At 39.7% G+C, this 23,469-nt stretch overlaps 6 protein-coding genes across 6 annotated transcripts; all 6 read right to left on the bottom strand.

The window, feature by feature from the left end:
* gpr65 (G protein-coupled receptor 65) lies at positions 1-969 on the bottom strand. The gene has a single exon (XM_029494331.1). The coding sequence runs from the start codon at positions 967-969 to the stop codon at positions 1-3; it is 969 nt and encodes a 322-aa protein (XP_029350191.1).
* A 1,959-nt stretch (positions 970-2,928) lies between these two features.
* On the bottom strand, positions 2,929-3,909 carry LOC115036196 (G-protein coupled receptor 4-like). Its single transcript, XM_029494330.1, has one exon. It carries the CDS (start codon positions 3,907-3,909, stop codon positions 2,929-2,931), a length of 981 nt encoding a protein of 326 aa, XP_029350190.1.
* A 1,943-nt stretch (positions 3,910-5,852) lies between these two features.
* LOC115036002 (B2 bradykinin receptor-like) lies at positions 5,853-9,529 on the bottom strand. The gene is made up of 2 exons (XM_029494088.1): positions 9,417-9,529; positions 5,853-8,483 (listed from the first exon to the last, which is right to left on the bottom strand). Exons 1-2 carry the CDS (start codon positions 9,434-9,436, stop codon positions 7,421-7,423), a joined length of 1,083 nt encoding a protein of 360 aa, XP_029349948.1. The 5' UTR covers positions 9,437-9,529; the 3' UTR covers positions 5,853-7,420.
* Positions 9,530-13,294: 3,765 nt separating this feature from the next.
* bdkrb1 (bradykinin receptor B1) lies at positions 13,295-14,398 on the bottom strand. Its single transcript, XM_029494329.1, has one exon. It carries the CDS (start codon positions 14,396-14,398, stop codon positions 13,295-13,297), a length of 1,104 nt encoding a protein of 367 aa, XP_029350189.1.
* A 1,196-nt stretch (positions 14,399-15,594) lies between these two features.
* LOC115036342 (B2 bradykinin receptor-like) lies at positions 15,595-18,370 on the bottom strand. The gene has a single exon (XM_029494503.1). The coding sequence runs from the start codon at positions 18,054-18,056 to the stop codon at positions 17,031-17,033; it is 1,026 nt and encodes a 341-aa protein (XP_029350363.1). The 5' UTR covers positions 18,057-18,370; the 3' UTR covers positions 15,595-17,030.
* Positions 18,371-18,541: 171 nt separating this feature from the next.
* On the bottom strand, positions 18,542-22,612 carry LOC115036340 (B2 bradykinin receptor-like). Its single transcript, XM_029494502.1, has 3 exons — positions 22,476-22,612; positions 21,659-21,786; positions 18,542-20,383 (listed from the first exon to the last, which is right to left on the bottom strand). Exons 2-3 carry the CDS (start codon positions 21,676-21,678, stop codon positions 19,345-19,347), a joined length of 1,059 nt encoding a protein of 352 aa, XP_029350362.1. The 5' UTR covers positions 21,679-21,786; positions 22,476-22,612; the 3' UTR covers positions 18,542-19,344.
* Between the last annotated feature and the right edge of the window lie 857 nt (positions 22,613-23,469).

Genomic DNA, 23,469 nt, shown 5'->3' with positions numbered 1-23,469 from the left:
CTACACCACGCCTTCAACTTTACTTCTCTTCTTTCCCTGGAAAAAGAGAACAACCTGGTTTACATTTGCCTGTCCTGTTCTTGTGATGAAGCAGTAAAGAAGTGGGTCTGCAAGGCAATTGAGGGTTGAGAGAGCAATACTGATCTTGTAGGGATAGAAGAGCCATGCAGTCGTCCTGCAGTCGTCCACCACTGTGCGGAGAAGCATCATGACATGGATAGGTCCAAAGCAGAACAAAAGGCAGAAAAGAACGACTGCCATCAGCTTCCAAATCCGTTTACGCTCTGGCTCTTCAGTGGCCTGGTTGGATTTCACTGCCAGACAGATTCTCCAGGTGGAAAACAAAACCACGGCAACAGGAACAATAAAGCCCAGGAAGAAGCGCATGACGTTAGCACGAGCCAGGTTTTCTGACAGTGGGAGGAAGACGTCAAAGCAAACAGAAAATGTGTTGTTTTCATAGTAGGAGTCCTCCCAGCGGATGGTGGCCACATTGAAACAGATCACCAACACCCAAATGGCAATGCTCACTGCTGCTGCACTGCCAACTTTCCTCAAGGATGAGTACTTTAGCGGGTGAACCACAGCCAAGTAGCGGTCAACAGCAATGCAGCAGAGAAGAGCATCGCTGGTGTAAAAATTGGTGTAGAGAAGGTTAACAGAGAGCATGCATACGTAACCTCCATGGGCCCAGGTTCCTCGCCACATGAAGTCCAGCCACAGAGTCAAACCAACAGAGAAGGTCAGGTCACTCAGCGCCAGGTTGAGCAGATACACACCGAGTTCGTTCTTCTGCATTATGTGCTGCCACGACACGTACAGGGAGAAGGCGTTGCATGGGATGGCGGAGATGACGATGGCCAAGTAGAAAAATTTAAACGGGCTCCTCCTGGGTGTGCTTCCAATGAAGTAACAATCTGAATGATTGATGGTCAGAGTCAAGTTTTCCATCGCTGATGTAAAGTTCATATTGTCACACCTTGTAGAGAAACAAGATGGAAATAAGAGCATGTCACAACAGTGGATTTCAATGACTGAACCTTTATGTTAAAGGCCTTCCATCAAAGGTTAGGTTACTTACAAAACAGAGCAACTGACTGCTCGGTGCAGTCATAGCTGGCAGTTGGATTGCAGCCATTCAAGAGCCAAGCACAGACTCACAGGCAGACAGGAAGTGATAAGACAGAAAGAGACAGAGTGGCTACAGGTAACTGCAAACCTACTGAGATAGCTATTCAGACAGGAACAGAGATATTCAAAAACAAACAGACAGCTGACTGACAAACTGGGCTTGAAAAATAATAAGAGATGAGGACAATGACCATACAGATGTGGATGCAGGAAGACAGTCTGGGGACATCTGGTGGATTAATGGAGTACGAACGAACCATTTCATTTCAGTACAACATGACTGATGCTGGATCATTTCACGCCAATAATGATATTGATACTGAGGTTAAATTAGGGATATATTATTTATATAAGTTTTGGTGTCGCTGAAGGTTGTCTGAATGTACCTATAATGCAATAATACTGGCAGATGTAATTTCCTGGTCAACTTATCAGTTCAGCTTTATTAACCTGCCTGCTGGTCTCAAATGATAGGACTAAAAGCTGCACAGGGGTTACCTTTTAGGGTTATATTGGTTTGGCGTTGGTGTTTAAATATTTATACAGAAAACGTTTGTTACAAACATTTACAGCCCCGGAAAAAGTTACATGATGCGGGATCCAGTTGTTCCACCAATGACATTCTATTTAGTCTAAAAAACTTTTTAAAGCAAATACTTCAGGACTGTGAAAGTAGTTTTGGTCATAAATGAAAGTTTTGTTTGGTTTCAGTTTATTTTTAAACTCGACTTCTTTAATTATCAAACCTGGGATGTCTCTACTCTCTTTATTTCTTTTTTAAAATTGTTCTTAGCACTTTGGTCATCAACTGTTTTATAAATAAAGTTGATTGATTGATTTATTTAAGACTCAACCATCAATGTACACAAACAAACATTTTAAAAAATAAACATACATTCGTGAAATTCAAGTAAGGTACATACAGCTTTACTTACTTACTTTATTCATCTGTGCTCCCACTCCAAATGTCTCCATAAAATTCATAAAAAAAAATCATTATGAAAATCAAAACAATGGAATAGATGGACTAATATGGCACTCTTGTCTTCGTCCACTTCAACATTCAGTTCAAAGAAACAGGAAGACTCTGTGAGCGCCTCCTTTTTCTCCATGACTACGATGAGTCATTTACTAGGTGACAAGCCACGACAGAACAAACTGTTAAAAAGCTGCATGACAGATTTAATTTGGGTCCTGAGCTTTTATGAGGCTGCTGGTCTTCATGTTTATTGTGTCACTAGGAATATTATCTCAAGCAAAAGTCATGCTGATTACCCTCTGTGTGACTAATTGTGTATGTACTGTTGTCACGTTGTAAGAACTGGCTGATATTTTTGCTGCAGCTTATCTTGATTGATCTTTAAGGACAGGGAAAAGTATTGGCTGTGTTCCTTGAAAAACTCCTTCAATGTCATGCAACAGAAGATTAACTTCTCAGGCTCCTTTCATTGTAAAAAAAAAAAAAAAAAAAAGTCAAGTTTTGAAAAAGTTTTTTGGAAACAAATTCACTTTTTGTGTTACTATAGCGCAGCCACAGATAACCAAAGTAATGCTAAAACAAACAAACAAACAAAAAAAACTTATTATCAATGTGCACATACACCAAAAAAGTCAGTTAGTGATACTTAAATAAGGAAAATGTAATTTGCATATTGAAAATACGATCTTGCAACAAGCCAACATATTAATTACACTTCTGATATCTAGTAGCTCTTATAATACACAGTCAAACACATTGAATCTTTCCCCTCTTTTGTATTTACATGACAAAAAAAAAACTAAACTCCATAGCAGTACTTAGGAAATAGACTGAAGGCCAATGGAGCTGCCTGACTTTCTTTCCCAAATAGCCAGGCTCCAGACTTTTCCCATAGCATTCTTGATCTCTGTCTTTGCTCTCTCATTGATTAAACAGTAAATAATTGGATCCAGTGTGCTGTTCAGGGTTGTAGTAGCAACAGTTACCATATATGGATCTCTGAGTTTTGTGGCCCAGATGCAGTCTCCAGGCTCCAATATGGCCCTGAGAAGCATGACAGTCTGGTAAGGCACAAAGGAGACGATGTAGGTTAGAAGCAGGAACAACAATAGCAGCCCGATTTTCCTGCGCTCCACTTCCAGGATGGAGGTGCTCCGTTTGAGTGACTGCATGATCTGCTGAAAGCAAAAAGTCATGATGAAGATTGGGATGAAGAACCCAAGGGTGACCCGGGTAAGAGCAAGGTTGGCATCCTTTTGTGTCATGGGTACCCTCTCCTCACACAAGTAACTTGAGGAGAAAGTTTGCAGCGCCCCCGTGTGGCCGAGTAAGATAACATGGATAGCAATCTCCAAAATCCATACAGTAAAACTCACAGCTGCTGCTGTCCGCACCTCCCTGACCCAGTGAAAGTGGAGGGGGTAGACAACTGCTAGATAGCGGTCAACAGAGATGCAGCAAAGGAGGCCAGAGCCCACATAAAAGCTGTTGTACATGATCACAGCCACTAAGCTGCAGAGACCACCACCTACAGGACTCTTCTTAGCCAGTTCGATCCAAACAGGAAGGGAGATGGTGTAGAGCAGATCAGAAATGGACAGGTTGACGAGGTAGACTGCCATGTTGTTTCCATTCCTCATCAGCATCCAGGCTGCATACAGTGACAGGCAGTTCGCTGGAAAGCCCACAATGAAAAAAAGAGAATAGGCAGCCGGGTACATGAGCCGATCCACCGAGGACTCCACAGTGCAGGGGGTAGATGTAGTCAGGTTAGTTTGGTTGAGCAGAGCTGAATGCATCCTGACCAACTGATGAGCAGACCTGAATGTGAAAGGCAATGCAAAGTTCTGTGTTATGTTGCACTGAGATGAGATCTGTTATGCAAATAGTTCCTGGAAAATATGGGTAATGAGGGGAATGGTGGAAATGGAATCCACAAAGACTTTCCTTGTTTGTGTCATTTTATTTATACGGGAAAGTTGTCACTGGCTCTCACAATGATTGAACTATACAGCATCCGTATCTATCGGACTTAAACTGGAAGCGGGCGTGGTTGAGCAAAAGCATTTTTGAGCCTGAAATTTACGTGGGCTGATCAGAAGTTGCTATATTTATTGTAAGCCTCAATATATTTTTGTTTACAGCTTCATTTGTATGACACCAAGGTAAGAAGACCGAGCAGACTGGGAAAAAAACATGATCTGGTGAAGAGACAGCGAGAATGACAAACGCGACGCGGGCTTCTGTTACCAATCAGGTTTTTACCCCACAACACCATAAACTAGGGCAAATTGGAAACGTTTGGGTTATTACAAAATATATATATATTTCAATGATGATGTAGTAGTGTGGATGTAGCCTAACTTTTTATCGCTATTTGGTTAAATGACGGATCTTAATCAGAGTGTATTGATATTAAACAAACTATTAAACGGTGGCCTGGGATCTTATTTATTTTGTTACTTCAAGCCAGCAACTGAATCGACAGCAGCTGGGCTCAGGTTTGTCTCAGAAGATGTTTCGCGTCATCAGTTCTCAACGCATCTGACTGACTACGCCTCGAGTCATAGCTTTCAATCACGTGACTCGCACTGACCCCGCCCTAGAGGGCAACGTACCGGCTGCAAGATGGCGGCTAAACACTGGAAACGCCGGTGTGTCAACCGATTCGGTTCCCCTTTACGCTGATTTACTGCTGAAGCATGTGTAGGTGCTGTTACCGTGCATACTTAAAGAAAAGACGTGGTGATACACACCAGGTAATAATACGGCCACGATGTATGATGTAGAATGAGCCGATCGTTGTGGAGAAATAATCCAGGTAGGGTGAGGACTTACATGTCTGTACGTGTTCCAGTTAAGAACACAGCCACGATGCTAATTAACGTTAGCATTAGAGCTGGATAGTTAGCTAACGTTACAAGCTAACGGCCCTGTTTCTTACCTTGCTCTACGTTTCTCGTCCCAAATTCACCGTCACCACCTTTTTGAAAAACGTTTGTATAGAAAATTTCTCAACCCTTTATTTTCTTCTTCTTCTTTCTTTTCCTGGCTGGACATTTTCCTACCGAACTTCAGACAACAGGCTAGCATAGCAACAGTAACTAAGGGGGGCGGGGCTTAGCGAAGGATCGGTCAAACCATTTGTTGCGGGGGGATTACAATTAGGAAAGATTATTAAGAAAGCAAGTTAGAAACCTTTGTAACTCAAATACTACATAATCTTTCATTAAAATAGTTGTGTTTTTTCACATTTCCATTCCTCCATAAACATATCGTCTGTGATTCGTTCGCTCTTTTACTGGTCTAGTCTGTGGACGCCTCCTGTCTCCGGTCTGGTCTCGATCCGTTCCTGGAGGAGTGCCGTCACCCGTCTGGTCTGGTTCGGCCTAGGTCCTGCATTAGCCCTGTCCATTACTTGCAACCAACTAACTCTGTAGACACATTCAGGTACCCACACTGGGAATCGAACCGCGGTCTCTACATTACATACATACAGTAAATCATACATTTAACATTACATTTTCAACGTTACATCACTTATTACATTTACATCATGTATACATGTTTACAGTCGTTTACATCACCTAACCCCGGGGTTACGTTACATTACACATTCACATCCACCCTAGCCGGGAATCGAACCCCTCCCACCTGGGTGCGGAGCGGCAGCGTTACCACAGGCTGTGAAGAGCTTGAATGTGTTGTCAGCCAAATATTCTGGGAAACCGATTGAGATTTTAATCAGCTTTATTTCGATTAAGATGTTCATCGTGTTCCATAAGTTATAGCATACTGTGCAATATGGAAAGTACAAGCTTATATCAAGATAAACCAGAGTAAATACATCTCTAATAGTGAGCTGGGCTAAATAATGTGTCTTTTGAACACGGCATGAAACAGGTTTTCCATTACATCAAAATGGATACAGCAGAACCAGAGAAATCATCCCACTTTTTTTTCAATATCCACACAAAAAACAAATAAAATAGTAATGCAAACTTAAAGTGTATCTTTTGAAAATTTTTACTTTGGAGGCCTTTTTTGCAGATTTTTTCTATTTTCATTGCTATTATTCTTACTGGCAATAAAAAAAATTGTTGATAAGTAGTTTATTGGCCAGTGTGACATATTTTTTACTTCTGTTTCTGCTTTGTTCATCACGTCTGATAAACAAAGAAGAAACATGATGATTGAATCATATGATTAAATCCATTTAAATTTAACTATCCTTGGTGACTATTGAAAACACAGGCCAACTGTAAGGTCTTGCAACCTTCTCCTCGTAAAACTTATGTAACAAAAGAGCAGACTTGTTTCACACTGGCCAATGATCTACCTTGGATTATTGCCAAGGTATTACTTGTGTGTGCATTGCTGTCAAAATATTCATCTGCACATGGTTCTACAACTGATAAACAAAATTTGTTTCAGTTTGCTCACAGGAAAAATTCAGGTGCCAGTCACTACTACTATTTTCAAATATCAACAAATGTATGCAAATGTAGATATACTATCTAGATGTGTCTGCCTTTTGGATTCAGGTCGGTAAAGAAAATGACATGGTGTCAGAGAGAATAGTTGGTATAGTGTTTTAGGCATATGGCTGTAACATAGCAAGTCAGCAACACCATATACAGAGTCAGACACATACATCTGCAGAAACACATGAACACGTGACGCCTCCAAGCATAAAAGTGCCATTTAGACACTAAACACTTTCTGTACTTTGCCTCCGTCTCTTTTGTAAATTACTTCCATTTCCTTAGTATGAACCCATTTCTTCTGCAACATAAAACACACTTGGGTATTACTGTTTAATTATGCAGCATTATAATGGTATTGAGTCTAAAAGGATTTTTCAATGAAAAAACTGTAATTTGAGATCTGTATTCTGTAAATCTGTACTAGAAGTTGTTGTCTATTAAATGTCACTGGAAAGTCACGAGAGCGAGTATGAATCCTATCCAGTTGATTAAAAATGACCACACCCTTAGTCTTTCTGGTCTGGTTTCAGGATCAATCTCCTGAACTCTTCTTTTGGAGTTTTGCCCAGGAGACACATGACAGATGCAGTGAAGTGTATTTTACAGTGTGATGTGGCTTCTATTCATCCACAATGTGAGGATGAGTGAGTGTGTGAAGTCAGGCTTAATACTGGTGGTAAATTCCAACCCGATGAGTGTAAAGTGACACTCACACTCCCTACTTTCTGCTGAAGACATTATCAACCTCACCGGGAGTAACAGGTTCTACTGGACAATCCTCAAAAAAACAAAAAAGAAAAACAACTAATTATTCATCAGCTATTCATGCATGCTCTTTATGGAATGGCAGTCTTGTAGATTGGCCAGACATAGACACTATAGTTCTTCTGGTCACGTATGAGTGCTTGGAGTGAAAACTGTGCAATCCTGTTCTCTTATTGCTGCACTGCATGAAAAATTCCTTCACTTTTTTCCGGAATTTTTTACCCACAATGACATAAAGAATTGGATTGAGAACACTGTTGAAGAAAGCAATGTACATGACAATGTTTTTGAAAATTTCTAGGATCATCTCCTCTTTAAAGATTTTAGCCCTGTGAAACATTTCAACTATCTTCACAAGGTGGAACGGCGTCCAGCAGACCAGGAATGCTGCAAGAACTGCCAGGATCAGTGTGGCTGCCTTTTGTTCACTATTACGAGAATGTACACGGTTATTCAGAGAATGAATAATCTTGAAAGTGCAGAAGGAAATAATAGAAATGGGGATGATGAAACTAAACAGAATCAGCAAACCTTCAGACACCTGCTCTAGATTTTCAGATGGGAAAGCCATATGGCATACTGTTTTATTGCATGTAGGTATATGTTTTGTTTTCCTGTAGATGAGTGAGGGGATGCCCAAGAGCAAACCCATAAACCACACCAGCAGGCATCCCAGTTTGGCATGCTTTGGCCCACGTATTTCTCTGTTCGAGAGAGGGTGCACCAGTGCCAAGTAGCGATCTATGCTCACCAGAACAAGGAAGTAAATGCTGCAGCAGGCGTTCATAACAATGGTGAGGGTAATCATAGGGCACATAAAGTCATCATATGGCCAGTTGAATTTGTTGTATGCATACACAGCCCAGAATGGCAAACAGCACACCAGAATCAAGTCAGCAGCAGCCAGGTTACTTAAGTAGATCTCAGCCACAGTGCAGGCCTTCTTGTGGAGACAGAATACCATCAGGACAAACACATTAAATATAATTCCAAGCACAGCGACAAGCAGAATGTAGACCCCCAGCAACGTGGCTTTCCAGTCCTCAAAATCATGACATTGATTCGCATGTGTGCCATCTTGGCTGTCATTTAGAGCTGCACTGCTCAAGTTGTCAGGAATGCTGTGAAGAAAAAGGAATAGGACAAGTTAAAAAAAAAACAAAAAAACATCAGAATAATATGAATAATAAATGAATTTGAAGGTGACATTGAAAATATTTTCCAAAATATTGTTAAAACATAGAGAACCTTGGATTGTTGGAAATACTATTTAACAGGGGAACACTAAAATACACAGATACTGTCAAGTTCAATACAGTTTATAGAGAAGTCTATCATTCATCATTCAAGAATGTCAAAAGGCCAATGAGCGTTACAGTCAAGACATCTGTGGCAGCCACTGAATTAAGGTTAAAATGAATTCTGGTCAAGACTCTGCTCAAAACTGGTACTAGTGTGCAAAATTTTACTGTCTTTTCCAGTATTCTACACTTATTTAGGGGACACTCAAAAATAAATCTAAAACCAAGAAAAAAAAAAGAAAAGAAAATCAACCAATGCTGGAGAGCGTAAGAAAAGTAAAATAACACCATGTTGAGCTGTGCCACTGGCTTTAAAGGTTAACCATAAACGTGCAAACAAACATTAAATGGCATTTTCAACAGTTAGTGTATTTAAAGATTTGTGCTAATGTAAGTGATAATGTAAAATGCACTTAAAGCCCCTTTTCAACCGTTCTTCCTACATTTTTTTTAGGCTTTTAAAAACAGTACAATTGCAGTCACTGTAAATACCAGTATCTGTTTGCCTCACAAACGTGCCCAGACAATGTCACTCTCAGAGCTGCAGTTTGAATGCAGGCATGAAGTCAAGCTCAAGATAAATATCAATCATAGTTTTTGTGTGAAGTCTTATGAGGAGAAAACAAAAATTTCTTATAAAGGCAAGCCCTTTGCCAATGATAAATAATGTGGAAAAGTAACAGTCCGTATTATGAGGATTAATGTTAAAGGCTACAAAAGTAAGATAGAAGAACTAATGCGAGTCACTCATACCTTGCATTCTGAAGAGACATTCTGAGGATGTCCAGATGTAAAGAGCCAAAATTCCCACCTCCACTCTTGCAGTGCCTTCCTCTCCAGTCTTGTGTATCTGTCTTGCTCTCTTCAAGTAGAAAGTGATCTAATATTAAAGTGATGTCAGACATTCTTGTCCATGTTTTATTGCCCCGCCTTCTTTATTCAGCCCTGCCCTTATTTCTTCCCTGTGCTTGCAGCCCTGTCTGCCCAGCGTTTTTGTCCAAGTTCGCTCCCAAGAGATGGTCTCAATGCCATAAGTTGAAGGTCTGTATTTTTTAATATGATTCTGGATGTTGATATTTTCTAAACACATGGTGGTTGCATATATGGTGTTGTGTTTAAAGATACTTTTATTTTAACTACAGTAACATGGAGTTAAGTGTTTGTGACTTGTTGACTTAATACCTGTTACATAATCTGCTATTAGTCTGATGCATAGGGGCTTATAATTCACACATCCAATATAATATGCCATATCTGTTGGAAACAAAAGCAGTATTAGACTAATGCCTTTAGCAGGTGAGAGGAATGACTGGTAAATAAATATCATAGAAGGCCATGCTACCTGTCACGCCTGTGTCTGGAGTCTAGTTTATGTTCATGTTTTTCCTGTCACTTCCTGTTCTATTTTGGTAGGTCTTCCTCTTGTTGATTTCTAGTCTACTTCCTGACCCCCTGTTTTCTCCCCACCCTAATGAGTTACACCTGTGTCTTGTATCGTCCTGACCTTGTGTATTTATTACCTGAGTCATTTCAGCGTTTCCAGTGTGTGTTCTACGAGCGTTCTTCGTGCTTGGCGTTTGTCAGTTCCCTATCGGTACCTCGGCCTGTAAGTTTCATGATTCTGATAGAGGATTTGGACTGTGTTGTACTTTGCGATTGCCTTGCCCCTGTCTGTGCCTTTGCCTTGATTTTGAACTTTGATTGTCCGACTTTGTTAACTGCCTGATCCTCATCTTTGCCTCTGCCTGTAAAAACAAAAAGATTTGTTGGGACTGTTACTGAGTCTGGCACTGGCCCTATATTTGTACCAGTCTGACTCTACCTTAGACATTGCAAATCATCCTAGATAGCATTGGCATGGCTGTCTTTGTACAAGGGTGGGACAGTCCCACCGAGAGTAGTTGTGTGTATCTAGTAGAGAGAATACACATTCACCATATCAAAACCAAAGATTAGGCAGGATTGATAGAAGCAGGAGGGTGAAGAGGTGAACTGCTGCCACCGATGGCTGTGGAACGAGTATCATCATACACATTAAAACCTGTCTCCAAGATGTCTCCAATTCAATTTTGTTTTTAATTAAACAAAAGTAGCATACACAACCCTACAATGATAGTTTCTAAATTTTCATCCAAAGGCACTACTAGTTTATTTACTTTTTTGATTATTTACATCGGGAGAGAGAGAGAGATTGGTTGATATTTTAATAGCAGCCACAATACTCTCTATGATAAATGTTCCCATTGTTGCTACCCTGCTTGTTTTTCTTTCTGTATCACTGTGTTGCTTTCTCAGTTGTGGAGTGAGCCGATCCGGTGAAAACTTATTCAGTGTATAAACTAATCATATCGCTTGATTTGAGTTACCTATTTTGTAATTGTGTTTTTGCGAGGGCTGATAAATGTTTAATCACATAATTTCATTAGATGATTGTGATTGACTGCATGTTTTAACCCATGTTTAAAATTCTGTTATTTTGCATTTCACAACATTGTTTCTTTTCCTATTCTGTTTTTTATTTAATTGGGCCACATTGACAACTATGCAGGAGTTGCACAGTAGAGGGCGCATTTATTTTATTTATTTTTTTACTTCGAAACATATGGTTGTCGTTCCCTTCCATGATGTATGCATCATGAGGAAGTAAGACGTTTTTGTTGGCTGGATGACAAGTAGCACTCGGCTAAAGAAAAACATGAATCTTTCTTTTTTTAAATAGTTTTGTTTCTTTTTTCCTTTATTTTTTTTGCTCTTGAACTGTTTTGGCGGCACCAAAATGTTTCTATACAAAGACAATAAAGGATCTCAATCTTGAATGTGCCTTTTTTTTAACAAATAGTTTTAAGTACAGTGATGAAAGAAATATTGTCAAAAGTATCTGACAGCTTGATAATAGAGACATGAGTGATATAAGTCATGATGAGCTAAAAGTGTTTATTTCTGGTCTTTTAATAATAAGCGCCAATATGCAGAAAACAAAGACTAAGTGTTTGATACTGAGCTGGCAGCTTTTGTTGGTGTAGTTGGTATATTGTGTCTGCAGTAACTTGCCAAATTGATCATAATTGTTTTCTTATTTTTTTTTTCTTCTCCACCTCCTGGTACTCATCAGTCTGACTGTGGCAGTAGGGGACCTCATGAGAAAGCGGTGAGAGCAGCAATGTAGAGCATCTGGCAAAAGTCATTTTCTGTTAATCCAGTTCCTGACAACACATTAAAATAAACTCAGTCACAGTAAACACAAGATACATAACTGTCAGTTCACAGAAACCTCAACAGGTTTGGGGTTTGCAAACAGACATTTTCTCTGTAAGAACCTTTTCACAGAGAGAATTAAAGGCGTAGCCCACCAGGGGAAATGGAATGATCACAAGATTATAAGAATCCACACAGAATACAATTAGAGCAATTAGCTGTGTTTGTTCATGTTATTAGATATAGATAATAGGGTTGTGGAAATGGAGTGAAAGTGGGCATCAGATAACAAGTTGCACATCAACGCTTTTTCTTTTACTTTTTTACTATGACTACTACGGCTAAATCAAAACTGATTTAGCCGTAGTAGTCATAGTAAAAAAAACTTGAACTGCTATCATAAGACAGCATTATATTTGGTTTTCAAGATTATTTGAAAAGAGCCTATTATTAGATCTCAATTATTGCACATCGATACAATGTTAGCATGCCAATGTTACTATAATATATTGTCAAGTTAAATTCAATTTTGAGAAGTCGGAACATGGTGGTAACAAAACATTTGTGTGCATTTGGCTGTATTGTGAGATGTTTAGATGTTCTCTTATTCTTTCCACCTTTTTTCCAAAGCTGTTTCATGGGAAAAATCAGTTTGTATGTTCAACCCCACAATTTAAATCTAACTAACCAGCAATCGAAAGTGAACTTTCAGAAAAGCCAAAACTGGACCCCAGATCATATCATCATGGGACAGGTTCTCCGAATGTTGCTGACAGAGGTCCTGCTGGTTACACAGCTGAACTACAATCTTCAAAACGTGCAGTAATTGAAAAACACAATAGTATACAATAGTATACAATACAGAATAGTAATGATACAAACTGCTGGCGCACATGCTTTGACTCAGCAAGTCAGAGTCAAAGCATAGCAAAGAACTTGTTGCTTTTAACAGGTTTGCGCATTCAGGGCTCATTTCTGTATCACTTATTTGCTTGAATTAACACAAAATATTGCAGTAATGCAGAAAAATTATCTCAAGAAATGTATTCCAATAACGCAAAGAAAGACAACCATGACTACCATTCTTTCTTGTGTTTGACATTAAAATCCAAGACATGAGCAGTAAGGCCCTGTGACAGCTAATAGAGACAGATGAAACTTATACTTTTTCCATAAAGTAAGACATAAGTGCCACTGCGGATACTTTGAACTATAATATAATTCAATTTTCTCACAGATTATGTCCATTATCTCTTTTTGTGGCCATAACTGCCCTAAAGCATGGCATTAAGCATCATATAATAGCATGTTTTAATCGTATAAGAGAATTTTTAAAACTATTAGTCTAATAAAATAACAATTTGAGTCATATCCTGCATATTCACTTTACCCATAAGCAGCAATGTAAGTGGAGGATAGGATGTTACGAGAAAGAGTTACATTTGATTTTCTACATTAAAAATGACCACACTCTTAATTTGCTCTGTTCTGTTGTAGTAAGTGGACACTACTGAGCGTTGATATGTAGTCATGTCTGATCCTCTGCGATGATCCCTGGTCCTCCTGTAGATGGCACTAACTTTCCTCCGAAAATACTGCCCTGAGAAGACATACAGCAGTGGGTTGAGGGCACTGTCGACAAACGCCAGATATACTGACACTTGATGTCCGACGTCCAGAGTGTGATACCACAGAATCTCATCCAGCACTTGCAGGTCACAGAGCGTGTCGAGTAAGGTGAATATCTGGAAGGGGCCCCAGCACAGTAAGAATACTAATGTGACGGTGTACACCAGTGCAGTGGCCTTTGTGTCATTAGCATCGGAAAGACCAACATTCTTCCTCCTCTGCGTTAAAACGTTGACAATGTTCCCACTGCTGAAAACAATGACCAGAACAGGGAGGACATAGCCTACCACGTTCAAAACAATCTGATGGGCCAGCTTCCAAGAACTATCGTGAGGGTAATCCAATATGCATGACATTGTCTCAGACTCATTAACAAACTTCACCTTTCTGTGAACCATAGTTGGCGTGCTCAGTAGGAGCCCTAATATCCACAGTATAAAGCAGATCACCTTGGCATAAATGGTCCGTCTCAGCCCCCTGGCCTTCATTGTCTTCACAAGTGCTAGGTAGCGGTCAATGCTAATCATGACCAGGGTGGAGATGCTGGTATAGTAATTGATGATGATGATGGAGTTGACCAGTTTGCACAATGTGTCTCCATATGTCCAGTTAAAATTATTGAGGATGTACATCGCCCAGAAAGGGAGGCCACAGAGAAGAACAAAGTCAGCAAGTGCCATGTTGCTGAGGTAGATCTCTGCTACAGTCAGTCTATCCTTGTGGGCTACAAACACCCCGAGGACAACGCTGTTGAAGAGAAGGCCTACCAGGCATAATATGAAGATATATGGGGGAAGGACAGTCTGGACTATCTCCCAGTCTGCAGACATTGGAGATTCTGATGCCATTGGCAGGAACGTGCTGTTTTCAGGCCGCAGTGTTGCCTCAGTAAAAAACTCCGCTGGCTCCATGGCCTAAGACAAAATCCAAAACCCTTCAGTAAAATGCTGCAATCACAGAAAATCTGAAAACTGTTGGAAAAATACTTGTAACTCAATATGTAATTTAACAATCTCCTGATCATGTACATTAAAACAAATCAGTTAAAGTTAAGTTAAAGAAAATACACATAAACAATGTAAATCCTGCTGATCATATTTGTTTGGTTAAGCAGTCACACATTAACATGCTGATTCATAAATTTCAGTCAGACCTTCTGCGCTGTGAATCGCTTACATATAGAACCTTAAACAATTTCCCACAATTTAGTGGCTGAGGAAAGTAACAGTTTCTACAGAAAAGACTGTGAGGCTTCAAATAAAAAAAAATGTAATTAAATTAAATTAAAAAACTGAAAGCCTTACCCCATGTTTTATGAACATGTTCCTTCCTTGGCCAAAATACTAATGTTAGAGGATATGCCTGAAACAAGGTTCATCTGTGTGCACTCAGCCCCATGTAAGAGTACACACAAATCTTTTTGTATACAGAATTGCATTCTTCCACACCCTCGGCCAAGAGGTTCAATATATCAACTTGTTTAGGAAAGCGTCCAAATTGAGTCAGCGCACATATTAGAGGTAGGAGGAAGCTCGTACTGGAGAGAAACTTAATGTGGCGATGGCAAAGCTGTTAATATGATTTCAAGTATCATATCATCATTATTATTATGAAATAAAAACTAGGACTCCAAGGCGCTGTCACAATGTTTTTCTTTTCTTCAAGGCCAAAGACGAGCTCCCTGTATTATGTGCAATTTGTCTTTGTTTGATAAGCATCCATCTGGTTTAAGTAAAAAACAGGATTATTGGTTATACAGGCAGTAAAAGCTCTCTCTGCGCTTTAATGTCACAATATTGTAAGTTAATGATTTGCTGTTCGAGTTGGGAACACTTTATTATGTGAAAATGTGATAGGCTTCTTATGGCTTAAAACCAAATAATATTCAAGAAATATGGAATGCAAAATGTCAGCTGAACTTTTTTGGCAGGTGATATCTAAAAATAAGTGTGCTTGATGCTGTGTTCTCCTTTTTATTTTCAAAATGATAACTGCACACACGAATTTCTCTGAATTTCTCAGGAAGCAAACAGGGAACTGGTTTCCATCCAAGCAAGCAATCCTTATCATATCAAAACAAAGACATCCTAATCCAGTTACAATCACAGAAGATACTTTATTGAGAACAACACTCACACATTAAATAATATGAATGACGTTACAACAACATACAATAACTTGCTGCTGGAAAGCTTTATCTCGAATTATGAACGTGATAAAGACCACACCATTAACATTACCTTTGTTTAGCTATAATGATTGGAACACCTCTGAGAGGAAACTGCTTGTCACAATAAAATTAAACAACTCCAAGATCGAGAAACACAATACAATGGAAAACATCAGTCAATGTTAGCACTGGAGGAAACTTAAATCTGACAAAACAATGGCACTGCATACAGTCCAATTACACTAATTAATTATATTTGCTGTTTATGATTTAACATCTTGCCATGCCATGTTAAGTTGTGTGTATACATCAGTCTCAGTATCCAAGTGAAGAAAGTCTTGATTGTTTGGCCTTTATAATATGATAATATTATAATATCACAAGCAAATTTAATCCTAAACCCAAAATTAGCAAAATGAGGAGTTTAATGCCACAGTCCTGTTTGTAAGGTAAATCTAAAGCTAGTTATTTGAGTTGAATATAAAGATTGAGAAGAAAGTTAAGAAATCCACCTATCAGCGCCCTTTTAAAACTCCTGAATGTATAGATTTGTGTCTTGTGTTTTTGAACAAACAAAAGAAATGAGATATAACATGTTTATTTGTAAGATACAGCTTCCAAACAGGCAGGGCAGACAACTGTTTGGGGCCCCAGGCTGTTTAGGGTCCCAACAGGATTAACAAACCAAACTCCATAGCAAAGTTTCAGAGCTTTGCTATGGTTTCTGCTTAAGAAACAATGACAGATCAGCAAGAAACCTTCCTGATAAGGACAATTTACAAGCCAACACATACAAAGCAATAATTTTTTTTCAACATACAAATAATTGAATTAAGATAAACAAATTATTATTATGTATATGATTATTTATACATTTTAAGCATCTCCTCAATTTGCATGTAAATCTCACTCCAGTATTTCTAGTACTGTTGCATAGACTGTGCAAATGAAGTATAATGAATAAAGCGTTGGAATGAACTATTCAATATTGTTAACTTTGGCAAAACAAAATCAAATTCAAATGACAGACAGGTAAAGTTAAGACACTGAGAATAAAAACAATCCTTTCATTTGTATTTTGAAAGTTCTCCACAGTCTGAAAATACAATTAATAAATGTTGGAGTTAAAGAAATTGTTTAGGAGGTTTAAGTGGTCATTGGTGTCAGATTATTCATCACAATAGACGCAAGAATCATTGCAGTGAGCTTAAAGCTGCCAATTGACTGGATTTCATCACACTTTGGAAAAGTCAGTCCAACTGGTTCTCCCTGTTTCCAGTCTTTATGCTACCCTGAACAAACCAGTTACCAGCTATCACCAAATTCCTGATCAAGTTCTGCTCTTTAAATTCAAATAAATAAAAGTAAAATATTTAGATTTTAGTAATATCGGTGTGTTTGGAGTTGACATTAATGTTGGAATGACCAGACTTCCTCCAACGCAGTTTCCTCTTGTTCTGCACCAGTCTAAACACTTCTCTTGCTCTCTGTTTGAAGTGTTTCCCCACAATCACATACAGGAAAGGATTCAGTGAGCTGTTACTGTAGCCAAGGTAAGTAGCTAACTGGTTGCCAATGTCCAGTACGTATGCCCACGTGCATCCAGAGACGACTTCATAATGATCCAAAGTGTCCAAGACCATCAGAACCTGGTAGGGTAGCCAGCAGAGAATAAAGACAGCCAGAACAACGAGGATGAGGTAAGCTGCTTTTCTCTCCTCGCCCCCTCTGTTGCATTTTCTCATCTTTTGGCTGCTCTGAATGACTTTAGTGATGTGGTAACTACAGAAGGACACGATAGGAACAGGGATGAGGAAGCCCACTATGCTGACGGTCATGTTGTAGCGCAGTTTCCAGCCTTCATGGGGGTATGCCATGTAACATGCATTGACACCAAGATCAGGAAAGAACTCCACAGATCGGAAGAGAATAGCAGGGAAGCTGAGCAGGATTCCAGCGATCCAGACGCCGAAGCAGATCCCGTGTGCCCAGATGGCCCGTCTCTGCCTCCCCTGAGAGAGAGGTCTGGTGAGGGCCAGGTATCTGTCCACGCTCACAAGTGTCAGAAACAGAACACTGCAGTAATAATTCATCCCAATGACAATACTGATAATTTGGCACATCGGTTCCCCAAACCTCCAATGGAATTTGTCGACAATGGTTGCCACCCAAAATGGCAGACACGAGACCATGAGGAGATCAGCCGCTGCCAGGTTGCACAGGTAAATGTCAGCCACAGAGCTGCGCTGCTTCTGGAGACAGAAGACGCAAAGCACGAAGGAGTTGCCGATCACTCCAATAAAGCAGATGATGGAAATGTAGGCCGGCTGCATGGTGTAAACCCAATCCCACACATCTGTTTGGTTGCAAACAAGCTTGGCTCTTGTTGCATTCTCCATAAGTCACTCGTCTGCTGAGTCGAGGATCAGAGAGAAAACTGTTGCAATTTTCAATTTTTAAGGGCAGAAAAATAAAGGAGTGGTCAACGCATTCATCAGTAAAACCTTTTAACTGTGTCAACACACGTCTGATGTCCATGATTTCATGTTTTGAGTTCTAGGTTCAAAGAGATAATTGAGCTAATGGGCTGTGGATAATTGTGGTCACAGAGCAGAGCACACACATGCCATCATCAAAGAGCTGATTCTTAGCAGCAGATTCTGCACATGTGTGACGAAAAACAAGCCAGCTCACACATTTGTGCCTGGATGGACACATACACATACAAATTTAACTGAAATTTCTCCTTGCTTTTGTGTAATTATATGTGAACTTTGCGGAAACAGATTCCATTCTCTTTCATATTGGCTGTTCAGTGGCATTTAAGGACACAAACAACGACTGCTACACTAATACACACCATCTGATGATGATGATGATGATGTTTTTTTTTTTTTTTTTTTTTTATAAGCTTTAACCATTCATTTTTATTCCACTTTTCGTTGATCAGCAGCTCCTTTTCCTTCAGTGTTAAGTTTATTCTTCATTCCCGAAAGGAGAACTAGCCACCACAAACTATCCTTCTTTCATTTGTTAACACAGAAGTTGTCATCTCTCATGACAAAACGATGAACTGTTACTAAACCCATTTGTGTCATGATTTTAGTAAGCAGGACTCATGAAAAACTATGTAAAGTAGGACAACTTCACACCACTAAAATAAATAAAAGTTGAATGTGTTTGAACAGTGAACAAAATACAGCATAGTCCAGATTTGCAAAGAAAGGTTCAAGAATAACCCAAATACATGAAAACAAGTCAAACTGTATTTTTGGCATATTCCATTTGGCCATTTGAGGTAACTTTGTCAGCCTGCGTGTTTTTTTTTTTTTTTTTTTGTTCCAAAACAATTTGCAGCTCTGGCAATAGTGGTAAAGTCTGAGTTCTAACAAAGATTTCCTGTTTGGCATCACATATCTTCATTCTGGGGACAAAAAGGAGTGTACAGTCTCCCACATCCCACACTGAGTTAACATTTGGTCATTAAATGGTGATGTGGCCAGAAATGTATAATAAGACAACTGGTGTCTGTACGGCGAGTGAAAAAAGCAGCATGCTTGTGTGTCACCACTGGAAACTCTTTGACAGAATCCTGTATTTAACTCTGCAGACAATGAGTCAGAAACACCAGAAAACACTTAGCAAGCAGTTGCTGGGGCATTCTTACATTTTGAGTTTGTGTTAGTTTTATAAATGTGTTTTTAGAGTGGAGGACAAGTTGGAGCGTGTGGATTCCAGTGTTTTTGTTTTCTTGACTTTCCACTGCTTGAGGATTTCCCTGGCTTTTTTCCTAAAGTTCTTTCCGACAATGACGTACAGGATGGGGTTGAGCACACTGTTGAAGAAGGCTAGGTAGGTGAAGATCTGGTTGCAGATTTCCAGGACGGTCATTAAGTGACACCCTGTCAGGACTTCTGCTCGTAGGAGCACGTCCAGAGTGGTAACCACGTGGAAAGGCAACCAGCAGATAAGGAAGGCCAGGAGTACAGCCATCATCAGAGTGGTGGCCCTCTGCTCTGTTTTCTCAGGATTGAACCTCTCCATTGCCTGTATTTTCAAAGCCTGGATGATTTTGACGGTGCAGAAGGTGATAATTGAAATGGGGATAATGAAGGTAAAAATGATCAACAGTCCATCGCAGAGCAGCTCTGTGGTGTGGTCTGGGTAGTCCAGGAAGCACGCATGAACACCATACTCAGGGAAATATTGCACCTTGCGGAAGACTAGTGTGGGGACACTCAGGATCAAACCAAAGCCCCACATCAGCAGACAGCCAAGTTTGGCATACTTTGGCCTCCGCATTCTGCCGTGGGACATTGTATGCACCAGCGCCATGTAGCGATCGATGCTTATCAGGATGAGGAAGTAGAGGCTGCAATAGACGTTCATCTTAATGCCCAGGTTGATGACTTTGCAAAGGAACTGACCGAAGGGCCAGTTGAAGCCGTTGGCTACGTTGACAGCCCAGAACGGCAGACACGACACCAGCAACAGGTCGGCAGCAGCCAAGTTGCCCAAGTAGATCTCAGGCACAGTGCAGGCCTTCTTGTGGAGACAGAACACCATCAGGACGAACACGTTAAAAAGTATTCCCAGCACAGAGATGAGCAGGATATAGATCGGCTGACTGGAGTGAAGCCACTCCCAGTCGTCCAGCTCAGGACATTCAGTGCCATTTGTGCTGTTTTGGTCCCCATATAACACTGTGGTGCTGAAGTCTGGAACGCTGTGAAGGACATATAAAAGAAAAGAAAAGAAAAATTAAATATCGTTTCTTATTCGTTAGATTTAAATACACTTACTCTCTTTCTTACTGGGAGTCGTGAAATTGATTAACTGATGTATTTTAAAATAAACATTGAAGCAGCTGGTAGGTTTAGGCAAACAATAATAATAATAATAATAATAATAATAAAATAAAACAGCAAGCAAAAAGTATAAAATTTTTGCTATTGAGCTTTACAAGATTTCAGTTATATAAAACTGATACTAGCAGTATCATTGTAGTTTTAGAAGATTTGCCACAATAATACTGCTAGTATCACTGTAGCAAACCTTTTAAAACACTAAAATAACAGAAGCCACCATAGAACAAACAAACAAACAAAAAAAAAGCTGTGAGCATCTACGAACATGATAGTGATCATTATGTGGACACAATCTAAGGGCAGAAAAATAAAGGAGTGGATCTGGCACCTTATTATTAAACAAAGCGAAATATTAAAGGCAGTTTCTCTTCTTCTACCTGCTGCAGTGTAACCTGAAATTACACCAGCAACCAGCTATCCTTCTCCAGTGATCATTAATTTCAATTGTATCTGATTCCCCAGAACAATGACCACTAATGAGCACCAGGCTCAGCTGTGTGCTCAGCCTTTCTGCCTCGAGGGTATTTGACTTTGGTTTGCTCTACTCTAAATGCGATTTCATACTCACAGATCATGTTTTATTTTCCTATGAGTCTGTTTTGCACTGAACTATAATTTTGAATTGCACTCAATGCAAATTGGATGTTTCTCCATGTGTTGCAAATTTTTAGCAGTCAACCCAGTTGTGATTGAAGAGCAACTTCAAACACGCCAAGTGTGGCTTTGCCGGAGGAGCCGAAGAATGCAGTTCTGTCCAGAATCCAGAAGTTCTTGCTGCAAACCTCAAAAATTGCTTTACAGTAAGCACATGGTTTTCTTTCACAGATCTGACGGTTCTGAGTCTCTTTAGTTGACGCCCTTCAGAGAAAGGGTCCAAAATACGCACAAATGGCACGCGATTATCAACAAATTGCTAAAATTCTATAGTGAAACACATAAGACACATATGTCTTGCTGTTATTCTGAGTTTGTGCGTATTTAACTGAATTGTTTGCTCTTATGTATTGGGTTATTTTATCACTCATTGTATCTTGACAGCTCCACATGTCAGTTGATTTTCTTGCAACAGTCAATGTGTAAAATTGTGTTTTTATGTCAAATCTCCACCAATATATGGAATGAATCTTACATACCTTGTTGGCTGGAGAGTCATTCCTCCTGTAGTAAGTCCCGAGACCAGAGATATCCAGATGCCCAACTACACTCTTCACAGAGCACTCAGTTTTTCTGCTGCGCATGTGACTCACTCACTTAAAGGAAACTGCAGTTGAAGGGATGACAGCCAAAAGCCATATTTTTTTAAGTCTGCGTGCTGTCTGTCTCTCCTCCTCTTTTAAGACCAGATGCAGCATAATGTGACACACTTGATGCTGCATGTTTTATTATTAAAATGTTAATGTTTAGCTTTACCCAAAGTTTTCTGGTCTTACCTGCCATAGTACAATCACACTACTAAGGGTGTTATTCTGAATTCCAATTTAACTCTTTCCTGTGAATTAGAGTCAAATGGATCAGTTTACTGAGCAACACAGTGTTTTATGGAAGATAATTGTGATCATTAACGGATCCAGTCAGGGTCAGTGTTAAAGATCACATAAGGTAGAAAGGAAGCACCTTCTCTCTTTCTTTAATTATGAGGCAGATCTGTAGCCACTATGAAAGTACAATATAGTATAAAGTATAAATTCAGTCAAGTGGCGTAGAAGTGCAGGAAATGAAAACAGGCCCTTAGAACTTGTTTAACTTTGAATGTCGTTATGCTCCTAACACAGCCCACCAGGACCAACTGCTCACTGTCAACCATTTTCAGCTGTTTAATTGAAATCCGATCGATTTTCATTCAGTCCCTATGAAGGACTCTGGTTTTTTTAGTCTCTCCAATGATCTTGTAAACATCCTACCGACCTTTCATTTACTTTTCATGTTGTTTTATGGCTCACGCCTACTCACGGTTAAGGAATGGTCCAGTGCCTGGAGGCAGAGAGTTGAAGAAATATGTATAGCCTGCTTAACAAATTTCTCTTGGCTGCTGCTGCCCGGGAAATATATATTTCCAAATACACGGAGTTTGCACCACTGTCAGTTGATGTTCTTTCTGTGTGCTACTTTTGGAAATATAAAACCAAGACCTAACTTCCCTCTAATCTTCCTCCCTAGCCCTCTAAACATGTCCAGACAGGGAAGAGAAAATGTGCAATCTGCCAAGGTGCGGATTAATTGGGAGATGATTTACCAATAAATCACTTGTTTCCACTGTTTATTTTGGCTTTTTGGTTGTCAACTCACCCAAATTTTTACCATCACGCATAAACAACTTGTGTGTGTAGAGACAGTAAAATGATGGCAAAGTGACGACGGTAAAATCGTTTAGTGTTGTTGCTGCCTTGAATATCGAGGAAGAGCTGGGAATCTAGTGCTAACAAATAACAAATTATTCACGTTTAAGCAGTCACGCTTTCTGCTGCTATATACGGCTCATGACTTCAGTCTTTCTCAGCTCAACTTTGAGACTTTCGAAAACTGTTCAGTGTGCTCCTTCTAATTTTGCAACCCTGAGACTGCAGAATTTCTTTTTGTGTCCCTCTTGAATGCATTTTGCTTTTTCCAGGTTTGACTCACCAAAAAAACCACAGGCCTGCTCTCTGTATCAAATAAGCGAATCCCCCCACGGTGTTGACAGTAGCTTCTGTAGCTGTTAGGCTTCTTCAAATTGTTTTTCTTTTGGAGTCACTGTCTGAGATGCAAAGGTCGATTGCAAAGTTCAGTGCACACTTCCAAACAACAAATATGATACCCTTTTGGCATTGTCTTGATCATGCCCACTCATCATCCATCTTTGCTCTTCTGTTATATTGTCTCTTTGCCCAGCATTATGTCCCAATTTAGTTTTCCTTTGCTTGCCTTAATTATGATAAATGGCAATGGCAATATCAGATCCAGTGTG

The sequence above is a fragment of the Echeneis naucrates genome, chromosome 22 (assembly GCF_900963305.1).
Source record: "Echeneis naucrates chromosome 22, fEcheNa1.1, whole genome shotgun sequence".
Lineage (NCBI taxonomy): Eukaryota > Metazoa > Chordata > Actinopteri > Carangiformes > Echeneidae > Echeneis > Echeneis naucrates.
This window is presented reverse-complemented; position numbering and strand designations above follow the sequence as displayed.

Excerpts from the sequence above, each read along its gene's own strand:
- bdkrb1 (XM_029494329.1), bottom strand. The coding sequence starts at position 14,398 with ATGGAGCCAGCGGAGTTTTTTACTGAGGCAACACTGCGGCCTGAAAAC.
- LOC115036002 (XM_029494088.1), bottom strand. The coding sequence starts at position 9,436 with ATGTCTCTTCAGAATGCAAG. Across the intron at positions 8,484-9,416 it reads ATGTCTCTTCAGAATGCAAG|CATTCCTGACAACTTGAGCA; the intron begins GTATGAGTGACT and ends TTTTCTTCACAG.
- LOC115036340 (XM_029494502.1), bottom strand. The coding sequence starts at position 21,678 with ATGACTCTCCAGCCAACAAG. Across the intron at positions 20,384-21,658 it reads ATGACTCTCCAGCCAACAAG|CGTTCCAGACTTCAGCACCA; the intron begins GTATGTAAGATT and ends TGTCCTTCACAG.
- LOC115036196 (XM_029494330.1), bottom strand. The coding sequence starts at position 3,909 with ATGCATTCAGCTCTGCTCAACCAAACTAACCTGACTACATCTACCCCC.
- gpr65 (XM_029494331.1), bottom strand. The coding sequence starts at position 969 with ATGAACTTTACATCAGCGATGGAAAACTTGACTCTGACCATCAATCAT.
- LOC115036342 (XM_029494503.1), bottom strand. The coding sequence starts at position 18,056 with ATGGAGAATGCAACAAGAGCCAAGCTTGTTTGCAACCAAACAGATGTG.